The sequence below is a fragment of the Nyctereutes procyonoides genome, unplaced genomic scaffold (assembly GCF_905146905.1).
Source record: "Nyctereutes procyonoides isolate TBG_1078 unplaced genomic scaffold, NYPRO_anot_genome, whole genome shotgun sequence".
NCBI classification, from domain to species: domain Eukaryota; kingdom Metazoa; phylum Chordata; class Mammalia; order Carnivora; family Canidae; genus Nyctereutes; species Nyctereutes procyonoides.
In genome coordinates, this window is record NW_026575131.1 from 52370168 (window position 1) to 52386474 (window position 16307).

At 57.6% G+C, this 16307-nt stretch overlaps 2 protein-coding genes across 4 annotated transcripts in view; one reads left to right on the forward strand and one right to left on the reverse strand.

Annotated features, from left to right (window-relative positions):
* The window catches only part of LOC129521669 (rho guanine nucleotide exchange factor 18-like), a 59283-nt gene extending 57158 nt beyond the window's left edge, over positions 1 to 2125 (forward strand). For both annotated transcript variants that reach the window (XM_055343343.1, XM_055343342.1), the window contains one exon: positions 7 to 2125. In XM_055343343.1, the coding sequence (XP_055199318.1) occupies positions 7 to 155 (149 nt within the window). In that variant the 3' untranslated portion in view covers positions 156 to 2125. The remainder of the gene's footprint in view (positions 1 to 6) is intronic.
* Positions 2126 to 3797: 1672 nt separating this feature from the next.
* On the reverse strand, positions 3798 to 12537 carry PEX11G (peroxisomal biogenesis factor 11 gamma). 2 transcript variants are annotated; one of them, XM_055343355.1, is made up of 5 exons: positions 12467 to 12537; positions 10364 to 10552; positions 8128 to 8306; positions 5020 to 5082; positions 3798 to 4441 (listed from the first exon to the last, which is right to left on the reverse strand). In XM_055343355.1, exons 1-5 carry the CDS (start codon positions 12524 to 12526, stop codon positions 4207 to 4209), a joined length of 726 nt encoding a protein of 241 aa, XP_055199330.1. In that variant the 5' UTR covers positions 12527 to 12537; the 3' UTR covers positions 3798 to 4206. The 2 variants fall into 2 exon arrangements, with proteins under 2 accessions (XP_055199330.1, XP_055199332.1); XM_055343357.1 differs by lacking the exon at positions 12467 to 12537 and adding an exon at positions 12127 to 12181.
* Positions 12538 to 16307: the final 3770 nt, after the last annotated feature.

Sequence of the window (16307 nt, forward strand, 5' to 3'; positions counted from 1 at the left end):
TTCCAGACCCCTGCTGCCCAGCCCCGCCTGACGTCCCCGCCGAGGGCTGCTCCCTCAAGCCTGGGGGGGGCCCTGTGCCCCCCTCCCCCTTGCCACTGCCCACCACCCCACTCAGCAAGGAAGAAGGCAGCAAGGAAGACGTCATCTTCTTCTAGAGGGGTGTGGCTCAAAGGACAGACCCCTCCCTGTCCTGCTCTCTGGGCACAGCCCAGTCGTCCCTCTCTTCCCAAGCAAACCGCCACCACCGACCGCCTGGCTGGGGCCAAGGCCAGGGCCAGGGCCAGGGCTGGCCCGTCGTCTCGAGGCTCTTTCTGTAGGATTAGCAGTGGTGCCTGGGTAACTTTCTAAGCCTCTTTTTTTTTTAACACAAAAACGAAAGTTTTTAATGGAAGGTTGAACCAGAGCTAACCCCAGGAGCTGTGTCTGGTCGTAGCACTCGTGTGGGTAGGGAGAGTTGGACTCCATCCGTTTTCCAAGGTAGTGACAGACAGTGGTGTCTCCGCAAGTGGCCTGATGACCAGCCAGACCCCAGTCTGAGGAGGAGGTCCTGGCCCTGGGCCAGGCTCCAGAGCCACCCGGGGCCGCTGGAGCATGTCATTAGGGCCCCAGAAGGGGCTGGGTGGTGTCAGCAGAATCCGCTTCCAAAGCAGACTCACCTGTGTCCGCCTGAACCTCACGGCCAGGGCATGAGCTCAGAGAAGCGGTGGCACACGACCCACCTGGGAACACGAGGCCATGGGGCGGGGCGTATGAAGAGGACGGCCAGTGGCACAGTAGACAGGTTCTGTGGGTTCTGGAAGGGACGGACCTTAACCCATTTTATTGTGACAGGTTTGTAAAACCTGCTGTTGCCAAACTTGGTGCTTTCCAAAGGCACCTCACCACGTTGGCATGATTCTGTGGGGTTCGAGAGCGTTAGCCAGGGCCAGCACGCACCTGAAGGTCCCACCCTGAGGCAGAGGGTCCTCAGCCCCCATGAGATGGCTGGTTTTCCTGGGGCTGCAGGAAGGAGGTCCCCAGGGCAGGTGTCCCTCATGGATGGTCTGGTGCTGGGACGAGGAGCAGAGCAGTGGAGCCACCACGTTGTGGCTGATAAGAGGGAGATGCCCGAGGGGTCACAGATGGCCTGGAGACCTCCGATGGACAGATGGCTGTGGGTGCCTCGTGTCCAGTGAGCGACACTAGCTTACTGTCAGCGTCCCCTGGAGGGCCAGGGGCCACCGGTGCAGCTGTACAGCTCTGGGTGTTGGGGACTGTGTCGGGTGTCTAGAGCCGGCCGATGGGTCAGATCCACGCCTCAGCTCTGGAGGCACTGCAGCTTGGGGCGGGGCGGAGGAGTGGGGATACTCCAGCCTTTGCACCCCAGGCTCCCCCGCTGAGCCCAGAGCCCAGTCCATCCCAAAGCGTCCGTGGGAGGACTGGGGGCCCTCGCTGACCAGGGCCGGGGGCATCGGCCACAAGGAACTGAAAGCAGTTCAGAAGCTTCCCAAGCCCGGCCCCTCCCCTCCCCTGCCCTCTGCTCTGTCCTGGGGGGCTGCGGCATCCACGCATCCTCGGGGAGCCAGGAGAGGTGTCCCCCCCTCGGTCCTGTGATGCGTCAGAGCTCATCTGTGCCATGTCTAGAATCAGTGTTTGTGTTTTTGTACCAGCACGTATCCGAGCACTTTAGCAAAGTGGACATTAAGTTCCTGTCCTATTGTGAAGAGAACATTCCTGGGCCCTCGTGCCGGGTGATTTCACCGCCACGCGCCCCTGTCTGCGGGCTCCAGTCTGACCCTCCGAGACGCCACGATTCCCCAGACGATTGCGAGTCCGAGGAATTTCTGCTCGGCCATGTGGCAGGAATGGGGGCGTCCCACTCGGGGCCCCGCAGCGCGGCCGTGTCGACCCATCTCTCGCCCGTGCGAGGTCACTCCTGAGTAGAGCCCAATTTTATTTGTCTGGTTGGTGGTTGAGCAGATAATCCTACTTCTGTGGAACCTGTGCACGTCTTTAATTGTGACCATAATCTTAGTCCACCCGACAATTATTTTTACGATGATTGCAGCATTTCCTTGCCGCGGGGTCTTTCAGAACCGCCTTAGAACTTAAGATCGGATTCCAGCAATAAAAATGTCGAAGATGAGCCGATGGGAGTGTTCCCTTAGGGGTCCGGGGTTTTGTTTTAGGATCATCTACCCAAACCTCAGTGCTGTAAGGGTGGGATACGGTGGAGACTCCCCGTGGCTCGGCTCACGGGGCGAGGCACCCCTCAGCCTCTGCTGCAGGAGGACCTTGGGGAGGCCTGGACCCTCTGCCCGGGGCCCCACACACTCCCCTCATCATAGCCAGGCAGGGAGCCCATCAGCTGTCCCGGCCCCACAGCTGGGGTGGGGACTCTGGGGCACCTGGGCAAGCCGCATGGTGCCCCTGTTCCTGCTGGGCGCCAGCCAAGACAAGCACCCCAGGCCTGTCGTGAGTGAGCGGATCTGCCAGGAGCCCGGCCCATGAGCCTGCTGTGGTTCCCTCAGGAAGCTCCAGACGGTGACTGCATCCAGACACTCGAAGTCGGAGGCAGTGGTGACGCCAGGGTGGCCGTGGACCCCAGAAGCAGCAGCCCTCCACATGAGGCGGAGGTGTGGGCGTGCTGCTAAGTTCTCCCCACCCTGGAGGCTCTCCCTGCCCCCCAAAGAGCCGAGTATGCTGCAGCCTGTGCTCCCTGGGGCCTGGGGGAGCCCTTTCAGGCCCAGCTCCCAGGGAAGGGCACAGGGCAGGGGTGTGGCCACACCATGGCTGGGGCTTCTCCACTGCCCAGTGGTGTGTCCCCACACAAGCTGAGCCCTGGCATCTGGCTCTGCCCCAGGCCACAGGGACGGGGGCCTGTGACCTGACCTGTTACCTATGCAGGTGTTCAAGTGGCTTCCCCCACCAAACACACTCCTCAAAAGCATTAACTCACTGAGTCTCCAAGCAGGTAAGCAGGTGCTGCTGCGACCCCCACCCTGATCTCCCTGGTGTCCCAAGTGCTGGGAAGGGGGCTTCTGCGAAGGGTCAGGGCAAGCACATCTCCCCCTTTTAAGAGGGCAGCGGGGAGACTGACCCAGCCAGGGCAAGTGAGGGGTCTAACACGTCCCGTGCTAACTCTGAGTGGCCCCCCATCCCAGCTCTTCCCACCGCATCCCTTCCTCGTAAAACAAGACCTAGTGGGTGTCGTGTGAGCCTTGGGCGCTGCAAACTGCCGTTTTTTGTTGGCTCTCTTGGTGCTTGCGGGACGGAAGGGATCCCTCCGCTTTCTGGCTGGGACTCAGTTGGAGGGTCCAAGGGCACGTCAAGAGGGGCAGGCGTGGGCTGGCAACCATCGGCCGGCACCCACCAGAGGCCACACACGTGTCAGCCTGGAAAACCAACCCACCCCCTCCCGCCGTGATCCCCGTGAGGTGGGAGCCCTCGTGGCCAGGCCCCACCTTGGAACCCTTGAACCCTCAGGCCGGCCCTGGCTCCACGCTGTGGCCCAGCGGGAGCTGCTTCAGCCGCCCGGGAGGACCAGAGACCAGCGCAGCCCGGTGGGAGGTACACCCGTGGCCCCGTGTGCCCCAGGGGGACGGGCCGAAGCCTGCCCGGGCCAGCGGCCTGTGCTTGGACTCAGAGGACCCACTGGGCCCAGCACGTTCCAGAAGGTGGGCTGGGGAGGTGCGGTCTCCAGGCAGCCCACCACACCCCCAGGCCCCACCTGCACCCCCAACGAAGGGCACAGGGGCGCGGCCGAGGGGGAGAGGGGGTGGGGGCCGGTGAGTTTAGAAATACGCTCTCAAGCCTGGTCCGGCACCAGCACCCTGTTTAATCGGTCACCAAGTCAACTTTCCTAAGGCCCGCTTGGCGCACGCCGTCCTGGCTCGGGCTCGCCTGAGGCAGACGCGGGCAGGCAGGGAGCTGCTGAGGCCCGCAGCACCTTCTCCGCACCTGAGGCCTGGGGACCCCTACTCTGGCCCTGAGAGAAGCCCCCCTCCGAGCCCCAACCGAGTTGGGAAGGCCTGGCCCTCAGCACCCAGGGGACCCACCCCGGGCCTGCGCCCAGGGCTGCCCCGAGCGTTCTCTGGGTTACGCATCCCCACACCCGGCAGATTTCCCTCCGCTCCAGACCCTGCCCCCCACCCGAGTGGCTGCTGCTTGGTGGGAAGGGGCCCTCTGGCGGGGCTCCGGCCGCACCCACACCCCGCCCGGGCCGCATCAGGGGGTGGTGGCGGCCTCCCTGCCGCGGGCCTGGACCGCCTGGTACACGCTGAGGAGGGAGGACACGGTGCCCAGGAGGCCCACGAGCCACGGGGGGAAGCGGCCGGCCCACAGGATGCCCCGAGGCAGCCAGTGCACGGCGTTGGCCAGATCGGCCAGGTTGCTCAGGACAGCCAGCACCTCTGACCGGACCTGGGCCTCCATGGCCCTCCGCTTGCTTCGGGGCAGCCGGCTGTGGAAGCAAAGAGAAGACGGCTGGGGACACGGCAGCCACCCAAACGGGCAGGAAGAGGCGACAGCACAATGAATGAGAAATGGTGAGGCTGAGGCCACCGTCCCCGACCCTGCCACGGGGACAGAGTCCCTGTCACACCCCCCAAAGGGAACCCAGGGCATGAGCAGGGTGCAGACTGGCATGGGAAGTCTCGAACCCACACCCCAGCCCCTGGAAACAGGCAGGGAGCTGAGGGGGGTGGCTGGCCGGTGGGCACGGCTTTGTCCCACATCCCCTCCCAGGATGAAACAGTGACAGTGACCATAGTCCTCCAGAAACCACCCTGATCGTCCTCCTTGCTGGGGACCCAGCCATGTGGGCTCAGCCACTTCCTGCCAACAGGGCCTCAGTTTCCCCATCTGTGCCAGCCCCTGGAGCTGCGGTAAGGCCCTGTGACCTAGCATTGGTGGCCCCCAGGGGGCGAGGCTGATAACTAGTGAGGCCTCAAAGCCCCTCCCCGGCTAGGGACACCCACACGGTCCCCAGCATGTCCGAGGAAGCCGGCCTTTCTGCCGGGCGCTACCCCGAGGTCCTACCTGGTGAAGGCCACCACAGGGCTCCTCAGCCTCCGTCTCAGCGTCAGGACCAGCCACAGGGACCTGCAACAGGCAAGAAAAGCAGGGAGGGGGGCGCGGGGGTGAGGGCCCCATGGCCAGCCTGAGGGGACACTGGCGCCCGCCACCAGGGCCACAGGTTCCCTGTAAAGTTTGCTGAGCTCACTGGGTGGCTCCAACCGTCCCGCGCCTCCCAGAGCTCCAGCCCTGGCTGTGCCTCAGAAGCTCCTGGGGACTCCTACTTTGTACCCTGACCTGCCTGGACTGTCCACACGATATCTGGAAGCATCCAGTGCTGCTTTTTTGAAGATTTTACTTATTTGAAAGAGCCTGCGCAGGCGTGCACATCCACATGGTGGGGGGGGGGGCGGCAGAAGAAGAGGGAGAAGCAGGCTCCCCGCTAATCAGGGGCCAGACAAGAGCCAGGCTCCATCCCAGGACCCCGGGATCGTGACCTGAGCTGAAGGCAGATGCTTAACCGACTGAGCCCCCAGTACCCCGAGCATCCAGTGCTCCTGATATCAGAGCCAGGCATGTGTACCTGCCCAGGTGACCTGTCCCCAGAGTCTGGGCCACAAGTCAGCACCTGCAGTGAGTAAGCAGGTCTGCTTCAGAGCCTCCTGGCACGCGGGGGCAAAACGCCAATTCCTGGGCCCCGGGTCCCCAGACTAGCAGGATCCACACCTCTAGGCTCCTGGGCATCTGCATCTCGGCAACCTCCCTGGTGATTCTCAGGCGCCTTGGGGTCTTACACACACCTGGTTGGGACCCCCACAGTTGCTCACACCAAAAAGAAATGAGGGAAAAGCACATGCTCTAAAAAATGAATGCAATAGGCAGAGCACAGACGGTTTGGTGGCACTGCCACTACCCCGTGAGACCATGACAGAGGATCTGTCTCATTAGACATCTGTCCAAGCCCACAGGATGCGCAACACGGAGACGAATCCTAAAGCAATCCACAGACTTGGGGTGCTTGACTTATCGATGCAGGTTCATCAACTGCTGGGGATTCTGGTAGTGGAGGGGCCGTGGGTTGGGTGGGAAGCTATAGAGACTCTACTTCCAGTTCAGTTGTGCTGTGAACCGAAAACTCTAAAAATAGTTTATTTTTAAAAATTAATGGAACCATGGCGCCTGGCCGGCTCAGTCGGTAGAGTGTGCAACTCTCGATCTCGCGGTTGTAGTTTGAGCCTCACGTTGGGTGTAAAGATTACTTAAAAATAAAAAATCTTTAAAAAAAGAAATGAGGGCAGCCCTGGTGGCTCAGTGGTTTAGCGCCGCCTTCAGCCCAGGGTGTGATCCTGGAGTCCCGGGATCAAGTCCCGCGTCCAGCTCCCTACATGGAGCCTGCTTCTCCCTCCTCCTGTGTCTCTGCCTCTCTCTGTGCATCTCTCATGAATAAATAAATAAAATCTTAAAAGAAAAAAGAAAAAGAAATGAAACCAAGGCTGTTCTAAAATAGAACGGGATGTGCCATGGGGCCAGAGGTCCCCAGCCCTCTGAGGAGAGGCCGTGAGCCAGCCCGGTGTCCGCGAGCTCATGGGGAAGGCTGAGGCCAGGAGGGGCGCATAGACCAAGAAGCCTCGAAGGCTGGAAACAATCACCAGAGTATGGAGAGCGGGGTTCTCTGGGATGGACTGTAGGTGGTCTGTATCTTCCACTCTGGGGTGTGTTCATCTCCCAGACTATCAACCATAAGAATGTGATTGGGGGCAAGTGTAACTGGGGAAAACCAGGACGGCCAAACACCAGTGTCTGGCCTGGGGACAAGTGGCGGTGGACTTGGGCACCGCTCCCTCCCTCCAGGGATCTGAGAGGCCTGTGCTTTCTGGGCAGGGAACTCCGAGCACACCCACTCAGCAAATTTTACAGAGAGGAAAACGTTCAGGAAGAAACCATTACTTGAAAGTTCTAGAAACTGGCCCCTGGGTGGCTCAGCAGTTGAGCGTCTGCCTTGGGCTCAGAGCATGATCCTGGAGACCCAGTGTTGAGTCCCATGTTGGGCTTCCTGCATGGAGCCTGCTTCTCCCTCTGCCTGTCTCCCTCTCTCCCTCTCTCTCTCTCTCTCTCTCTCTCTCTCTCTCTCTCTCTGTCTCTCTCTCTCATGAGTAAATAAATAAAATCTTTAAAAATAATTAAAAGAAAGTTCTAGAAACAGTATGGGTTTCAGAGGCACACAGCCTGTCAGGAAACCCCTGGCTGTTCTCTCTGGGGATGTCTGCCGATGAGCACGCATGCTCATCATGGGTGACCCAGGAAAGGCACCCCACCAGCTGCTTTTGTTGGGGCCTGGAGTTCCTTCTGCTTCCTGGGTCCTGGGGGCCACGTCCTAATCCCCCCGACCTGTGAGCCTGTTCCCTCACGTGGCAAAAAGGACTCCGCAGATGGGACTGAGTTAAGGGTCTTGAGATGGGGGGGCTCGGGCGGCCCTCCATGGGAGGCAGCAGGGTGGGAGTCAGAGGCGTGCCCAGGGAAACGGGCTGTGGGGTGTGCTCTGAAGATGGAGGGGGAGGGACCACGAGCCGAGGAATGCAGTGGTCTCTAGAGGCCTAGAAGCGGGGAACCCAGGGTGGCTCAGCCGTTTAGCGCCGCTTTCAGCCCAGGGCGTGATCCTGGAGTTCCAGGATCAAGTCCCACATTGAGCTCCCTGCATGGAGCCTGCTTCTCCCTCTGCCTGTGTCTCTGCCCTTCTCTCTCTCTCTCTCTCTCTCTCTCTCTCTCTCTCTCTGTCTGTCTCTCTCCATGTCTCATGAATAAATAAAAATCTTAAAAAAAAAAAATAGAAGCCTAGAGGCAGTAAAGGGCAGGAATAGGTTCCCCCTTGAGCTCCCAAAGCAGCACAGCCCTGCCCTCCCCTGGATTTTGACTCCACACTGGACTTCAACCCCTGGAACTGTGAGCCAGTCGGTGGGAGCTGTTTAAAGCCACCGGGGGTGTGGGAACCTGTCACAGCAGCCGCGTGGGGGCGGGGGGTGGCCCCAAGAGGAGGCTAAGGGAAGAAGAAAAGACCCACCTGCCTCCAGCCTGTCGGCCCCTCTGCCCAGGTCTTGGTGACCCCTGGGCCTGGCGGGCATTCAGGCCACTTACCTGGCAATGCCCAGCAGCAGGGACAGGCACCAGAAGGCTGTGCTCAGCGTCCACCACCGGGCGGAGTCCACGCAGAGGATGTTGGCATCAGCAGCCCAGGCGATGTGCTCACAGGGGTAGTAGAGCTGGTCGGCCACGTTGCCCAGGACGGAGACGCAGCGGACAAAGCTGTCCTCCTCCTGCAGGACCCGGACCAAGCCAGACGGCCATCACGGGGCAAGGTCCTGCCCAGCAGGCCCCCCCGCCCCCCCAAGGGGCTCTGGCTCACTAGGTCCCGAGTCCGCCCTGGCCCCAGCTGATTCCCAGGTAGGACCCCTTGGGTGGCCCGGCATCAGGGCCTTCCATGTCCTGCGCTCGGGTCTCCAGGCCAGGCTCCCTGCCTCAGGACTCGTGCAGAGCACCCTGACCCCACAGGGCAGATCCAGCGGGACAGGGCCAGGTGAGACTGCAGGAGCCTGGTGCCCAGGCTGCATTCCTGGGCCCTGCCCTCAGGACCCCACTCCCTCGAGGCCTCCAAGCTGGGGTGTCCCCCTTCACTTCCCTGCCTTCAGCCTCCTCATCCTGGATGCCTGCCATTCCCCTCCCCCTCCTCTTCATCTTCCCAGGAACCCCTTCCTGAGGCCCCTTCCCTCCTACGAGCCAGCTGTGATCCTGCCTCCCTCTAGGCTCTGAGCCCCATGCCAGCTCCCCCATCCTGCCTGGGACCTTCTGGTGCGGTGGCGTATTTCACTGTCCATGAAAACAGGGCCCTCCCCGCAGCAGCACCCCCCCTCACCCCCACATTTCCTCATTCCACCCGTGTCTCCAGACAAGCAGCAAGGTCGAGGCCCTGCTGGGGAGGAGGAGATGCTCACAGACTCATAAACACTGGACCCAACAAAAGGAGTTCTTGTTCTGGCCAAGGGATAGACAAAGTGCAGAGGATCCCTGCCTCTTGTCTAGGGACCCAGAGATGTTGGTTCGGGGAGGGGTCCTCTGGGGGACACACAGGAAGAGTGCCCTAAACAAAGAGGGTGGGAGATGGGCGTCAAAACAGGAGGAAGGGGACACCTGGCTGGCTCACTGGTTGAGCATCTGTCTGCCTTTGGCTCAGGTCGTGATCCCGGGGTCCTGGGATCGAGTCCCGAGTCAGGTTCCCTGAGAGGAGCCTGCTTCTTCCTCTGCCTGTGTCTCTGCCTCTTTCTGTGTCTCTCATGAATAAGTAAAATCTTAAACACACACACACACACACACAAAACAGGAGGAAGGTCCAGAAAGCACTTGAGACTGAGGTGACTGGGCCATGGGCTCCAGAGTGGAAGAGAGGTGGGTGCATTTGAACCTGAGTGGCTCATAGAAGGGATCAGGAGACACGCAGTGCAGCCCAGGGAGGGGCATCACTTGGCCAGGCTGGCCCAGGGCAGCTTGTGAGCCCAGCCCCTGGGGAAATGTCCCTGGCGGGGAGGAGGACTGCCCCTGGGGAGGAGCACGGCCCTAGACCCACTGGCATTCCTGTGAAATGCTGCAGCGCTGCCGGAACAGCAGCATCTACACGTCCGCCAGCGGATATCAGCTAAATAAAGCAGCATCCAGCTATGGAGCAGAGTATCTATACCGTGTGGCCGCAAAGAAGGAAGGAGCTCGGTTTGCACTAACATGGAGCGACCTCCAAGCGGGGCTTGGTTAGGAGGAAAAAAGCAAGTGGCCGGACAGTGACCGTGGCACAAAGCTACTTATGTGAACCGTGGGATTGTCTGTGCGTGTAGAGCGCGTGAAGGGATCCCAGAAAGCTGACAAGAGTAGCTGCCTCTGGAGAGGACAACGGGGTGAGGGGATCAGAAAGGAGGGAGACTTTTTAATTATACAGCCCTTGGAAGGTGTGAACGCATCAGCTAATTGTTCATTTAAATTCAAAGGAGCACATAGGATCATCTCACAAAAAGCAAGCAAAATTCTTAAAAATAATAAATCTGGGGGATCCCTGGGTGGCTCAGCAATTTAGCGCCTGCCTTTGGCCCAGGGTACGATCCTGGAGTTCCTGGATCGAGTCCCGCATCGGGCTCCCTGCATGGAGCCTGCTTCTCCCCCTGCCTGTGTCTCTGCCTCTCTATCATTCATAAATAAATAAATAATCAATCTTTAAAAAGAATAATAATAATAATAAATCTGTCCACACAGTTGCCTTTAGACATCTCCGTTAAAGGCTGGAGGCCCCAAGCCTGCACCACCCTCTCTACGGCCCCCTGCACCCCGTTACCTCTGGCCCCAGGCCATACTGCTTCGTGTAGATAAACATGGCCACGTCGTCAAAGAGTCGCAGGACAGTCCTGCAGTGGCTGAGCTGGGAGGACAGTGTGAGCAGGCGCGTCCCCACTTCTGACCGGGCTGGACACTGTTCCACCAGGACCCCGCCAACCAGCTGGCAGCAGTAGCCCAGCGTTCGGATCTGCGGGAGACCAGAGGCAGTCAGCAGGGCCCGGCTCCTGGGCTGAGCCGGGTCGGCCCCCATGTGGCCGTGGGTCCCCTGGGGGTCATGTGGGGTACGGGGTGTGCAGGCTAGATCAACAAACTTCCAATAAACGCTGAAAGCTTAGTGGTGCCTGGGTGGCTCGGCAGTTGACCATCTGCCTTTGGCTCAGGTCATGATCCCAGGGTCCCGGGATCGAGTCCCACATCGGGTTCCCTGCAGGGAGCCTGCTTCTCCCTCTGCCTGTGTCTCTGCCTCTGTGTGTCTCTCATGAATAAATAAATAAAATCTTAAAACATATATAAATTTAAAAGGCAAAAGCTGAAAGTTTAAAGAGATACTTGCAGGTGGGACACATGGAGAAATGTGACCTCATTGTCCAAAAGTCCCTGTGGGGACTCCAAAGGAGTGCTGGCCTTTGTCCCTGAGGGGCACAGCCTTTGGAGACAGATGTGCTGGAGGCAAGAAAATGAAACCATGCCCCACCTCCTGGGTCCTCCTTTTCCCAGCAGGCAGGAGGACGAGGTGGACGTGTATATTTGCACCTATGCGGCTGGACCAAAGCCGCTGGGCTGGGGAATGGAGAAGTGATGAGGCCTCAGCCCAGTGGGCAAAAAAGGTAACCTGCTTGAATTACTTCAGTGAGAAGGAACCCACCCAGCGGGTGATTTGGGGCATTGGGAACTGGGTCACCTTCACCGCCCTCACATCCTTAGTTCATCTGCTTTCCAGAAATCGCTTCTTCCTGTTGTTTTACATATGATTTTCACTTATAATTTATTTTCGGTCCCTCTGTAATAGTGAAACTCTGCAATTTAAATGTACAGCTTGGGAATTTATTAAAACCTGAATGCCCAGGGATGCCCTGGTGGCTCAGGGGTTGACTGTCTGCCTTTGGCTTAAGTCTCAATCCCAGGGTCCTGGGATTGAGTCTTGCATTGGGCTCCTACAGGAAGCCTGCTTCTCCCTCTGCCTGTGTCTCTGCCTCTCTCTGTGTGTGTCTCTCATGAATAAATAAATAAAATCTTAAAAAAAAAAAAAAAAAAGGGGAATCCCTGGGTGGCTCAGCGGTTTAGTGCCTGCCTTTGGCCTAGGGCGTGATCCTGGAGTCCCGGGATCAAGTTCCACATCAGGCTCCCTGCATGGAGCCTGCTTCCCCCTCTACCTGTGTCTCTGCCTCTCTCTCTCTGTGTCTTTCATGAATAAATAAGTAAATAAATAAAATCTTAAAAAAAAATTGATTAAAAAAAAAAAAACCCCACCTGAATGCCCAATCATAAGGGAGGTGACTCGAACCTAAGTGCCCACCACTGGTACATTTCCTGGCACGACCTAAATGCCAACCTAGAAAACAGCAGCTTATGTAGGAACAAGCTGAGAGTCCGCCTTCAAGGGCTTCCAGCCATAACGGGAAGGGCCTACAAAATCCCAGACCCCCGTATAAGATCCCTAAGGACACCCGGGGACCAACTCCAGCGGCCTGGTCAGATCCTAAATGTTCAGACACGATCCGGGCGGCCTGTAAATGTCCAGCCAGGGTGCACTGTAACAACCTAAGTGCCCAGTCACGGGGGATCCGGTCGCCACCTCAATGTGCGGCCATGGGGGAGCCCTGCCACACTGACTGGGACAGCCCCGTGCCGGTCTTCAGTGGGCTGGTCGGATCCCGAATGTCCAAACGTGCGGATCCGGTTGGTATCGACAACACCCAGCCCCGGAGGGTGACCAGAAACAGCCTATGTCCACCGCTCGGGGACAGGGTCGGAGCCCAGCCGGGAGCGCGCCTCTGCGCGGGGTGATCCTGGGCGACCCCGGCCTCTCTGGCCGCCGCGTCCCGTCTCCGAGCTCAGGCCCCGCGCGGCGACCTCCGGCCGCGCTCCGCCCCAGCCTCACCAGGCGGTCCCGGCCCCTGTACGACTCCAGCGCCGACGCCAGGCCGCTCAGCGCCGCCATGGCAACTCCGCCGTGACGTCAGCGCGGAGCGCCGGGGGGCGGGGCGAGGGGCGAGGCCACGCCCCGCGGGAAAGCTGTGCGCAGGCGCGGTCGCGACCCTTTGTCCCCGCAGCGGCGGTTCGCAGCGGGCTGGCCGCGGCGTGTGCGCTCCCCGGGCCTGGGCACCCGGACGGCCCTCGGCCCCGCCACCGGTCGTCTTTTCGGCGTTAACCGTCCACCCACAAAAGTAATGGCCGGGCGGAAGCACCAACCAACCTGTCTGCTCGGCTCTAGTGAGCATGTACAAGGCCTTTTTGGAAAGTTAAGGCAACTCCTAGACTCGTTCTAGAATAGGCGAGAGCCCGGTAACGAGCTGCGCCGGAGAGGGTAGCTAACCGCGCGGCTGGGAAGAGGGATATTAAGTTGTTCACCTTTGTACCAGGTTTTGGGTTTGTTTGTTTTTTTTTTTTAATGCATTCATGAGACACCGAGGCAGAGGGAGGAGCAGGACTCGATCCCAGGACCCCGGGACCACGACCCAAGCGGAAGGCAGGCGCCCCTTTGTACCAGTTTGTAGCTCCCCCGCCCCCGATTTATTGCGAGATAATTGATGTGTACGTCCTGTATGAATTTCAGGTGCATAGCACAAAAGTCTGACTCACAGATACCATGAAACGATTACAGTAAGTGTAGTTAACAACCAGCATCTCGTATAACTTTGTGCAACGGGCATGTATGATCTCATCCGAAAGTCAGATGCGGGGTGCCTGGTGGCTCAGTGGGTTTTAAGCGCCTGCCTGCAGCTCAGGTCATGATCCCAGGGTCCTGGGATGGAGCCTGGCATCCTGCTCCCAGCTCAGCGGGAAGTCTGCTTCTCCCACTCCTGCTCGCCCTGCCCGTGAGTGGTGCCCTCTCTGTCAAATAGATAAATAAAATGTTTAAAAAGTCAAGTGAGATTTTTCAAGAAGTTAACATGACCCGTTCCCTTTTTTTTTTTTCCTTCCAAATCGTAAAATTCACATATGAGGCACCTTTCTAAGATGTACGGTGCAATGACATTTAGGACACCTGCAGGTAAGAACATCACCCCTTGCTAGCTTCAAAACATTTTCATCATCCTCGGAGAAGACCCTGTAACTCTGGCAAGCAGTAAATCTAGTCCTTCCTACCCGACCCCCATCTGCTTTGTCTCTGTGGGTTTACCTATTCTGGATATTTCATATAACGGGGATACTGCAATATGTGACCATTTGTGTCTGGCTTCTTTCGCTTAGCATCGTTTCTTTTTCTTTTTTCTTTTTTTTTTTTTAAGATTTTATTTATTTATTCATGAGAGATACACAGAGAGACTGGCAGAGACACAGGCAGAAGGAGAACCAGGCTCCCTGTGGGGAGCTGATGCAGGTCTTGATCCCAGGACCCCAGGATCACGACCTGAGTCAAAGGCAGATGCTCAACCACTGAGCCACCTGGGTGCCCCTAGCATCATGTTTCTGACGTTCATCCACATTGCAGCTTATATCAATACTTCATTTTTTTTGCAGCTGGATAATATTCCCTTGTATGGACCTACCGCATCTCGTTTATCCATTCAGCCATTGATGGATCCTTGGGCCGTTTCCACATTTTGGAGACTGAATGATGCTGCTATGAACATGGGTCTGTGTGTATCTTCCTTCAACTTCAGTTCCTTTGGGTAAACACCCAGGAGTGGAATGACTGAGTCATACAGTGGCTCTGTGTTTGATTTTTTGAGGAACTACCAGACTGTTTTCCACATTGGCTGCACCACTTTACATTCCCACCAGCAATGCTCAACATTCTCCACATTCTTGACACTTTTTTTTAAGTTTTTCATTTATTTATTTATTTGAGAGAGAGAGAGGGAGCAAGGGGGAGCAGCAGGTGGAGAGGGAGCAGCAGGCTCCCCCTGCTGAGCAGAGAATCTGACACAGGGCTTGATCCCAGGACCCCAGAATCATGACCTGAACTGAAGGCAGATGTTCAACCGACCGAGCCACCCAGGTGCCCCTCTTGCCAACACTTTTATTTTGCTTCGTTACTATTATTATGGCCATCCTGCTGGGTGGATATCTCCTATTGCCTTGCTTTTTATTTCCCTCATGACTAATGATGTTGACTGCTTGCCTTTTGGAAAATATTTCCCCTTTATTTCAACTTATATGACTCTTAGTGTCTCACTCCCTTCTTTCCAACCACACTGCCTTCCTCCTGGTCCTTAAAGTTATAGTACACTCCTGCCCCCAGGGCCTTTGCATTGGCTGTACCCTCTGCCTAGAATCTCTCCCTCCAGATTGCCACATGGCTCCCTCCCTCACCTCTTCCTCCTGTTTACTGGAACATCATCTTCTCATGGGACCGCCCCATCACACCCTCCTGGGCACTTCCCACATTTCCTGCTGCCTTATTTTTCTCCTTAGCTTGGAATATTATCTAACATTAACTATATTGCTTCTTTATCTACTTGCCTAGTTGTCTCTCATCAGAATGTGAGGACTTTGATATGTCTTGGTCACAGCTATGTTCCCACAGCCTGGCACAAGACAAGTTCTCAAGTTCTCAATCAGTGCCGTAGCCGGCAGAGCTCAGCTCCTCACCGAAAGCTCTGTGCTCACACTCCATCCGCACTATCCTGAGAAACCATCCACTCCTCCGACTTCCCTGGGCCCCTCGCCACTGGCCTCTCCCTCATGCCTCTTTAAATCGTGACCTGACTCCTAACCTACCTGCCCCCTGGACACTTTCCCTGCAAATCCCACCAACCCCATCCCCACCCTCAGCATGTCCCAGTGGACTTAAGCATCATCCTCAAACATCTTTCTCTCCCGTGTTCCCATCTCAGGGCAGCCCTGTCAGTCACTGAGCCACCCAGTCACAGATCTGGGCATGGTGCTCACCTCTTTGTCTCACCGTGCACCAAAATGTCGAATCTATCCACTACCTCCTGGCCCACAGCCCCTTCCATAGGCAGCCCGCTTCCTCTCTCCAAGTCCAGGACCCCAAACTCTGCCTCCCCCGGGTCTGCCTTCCTGACAACATCTCAAGAGACTCTTTAACCCCCACATCTGACCACAGCCCTCCTTGCTTAAGACTTGGGCACAGTTGTCTGTGTGCCCCCACCCCCTAACTAGGGACACTGTTCCTGCAGCAGAAAAAAGTCCAAGCCGAGCCCAAGGCCTGCAAAGGGAATGGGGGTCTTGGGCTGAAGAGCCTGCTGCTGCCGCAGGAGTGGCTAGATCCCTTCTTTTGAGCCCACGCTGCCCCTGACAGCTTGGTTAACAGCACAGCGCCTTTCTGCGTGACCACTGAGGGCCAGGTCCTGTGCCAGGCACCGAGCATGCAGCAGTGAGTCTTGCAAGCCCTGCCCAGCCCTCACAGTGTCCTCCGCCATCTGGTTAGGGTTGAACTTGACCTTTGAGAGAGAGACAGGAGCTAGCCTGGCGTTCCCAGCTGGCCCTGTTGTTGCTAGGAGCTGGCCTGGCAGTCCCAGCTAAGCCCTGGTGTTCTCCTGTTGGACATAAATAATTTTGCAGAATGCCAGCGGTGGTCAAGGCCGCTCCGTGACCGCGGTGGAACAAGACAAAACAAGCTCGCCCCGTAATCACGTCTGAATGCGGGCAAAACATGAGCACTGTCCAAACCACAGCAGCAACTGGACATTCAGTTTTCCTGGATAGTCTGACTGTTGTTCTTTTTACCAATGGCAGCTTTATTCTTACTTCATTCCTGAGACTTTCTGATAAAAATGAAGATCTTCGTGGCACCTGGGTGGCTCAGTGGT

Coding starts and splice junctions, on each gene's coding strand:
- PEX11G (XM_055343355.1), bottom strand. CDS start 12,526: ATGGCGGCGCTGAGCGGCCTGGCGTCGGCGCTGGAGTCGTACAGGGGC. Junction 10,553..12,466: donor ACAGGGGCCGGGACCGCCTG/GTGAGGCTGGGG, acceptor GGTCTCCCGCAG/ATCCGAACGCTGGGCTACTG. Junction 5,083..8,127: donor CTGCTGCTGGGCATTGCCAG/GTAAGTGGCCTG, acceptor TGCCTGTTGCAG/GTCCCTGTGGCTGGTCCTGA.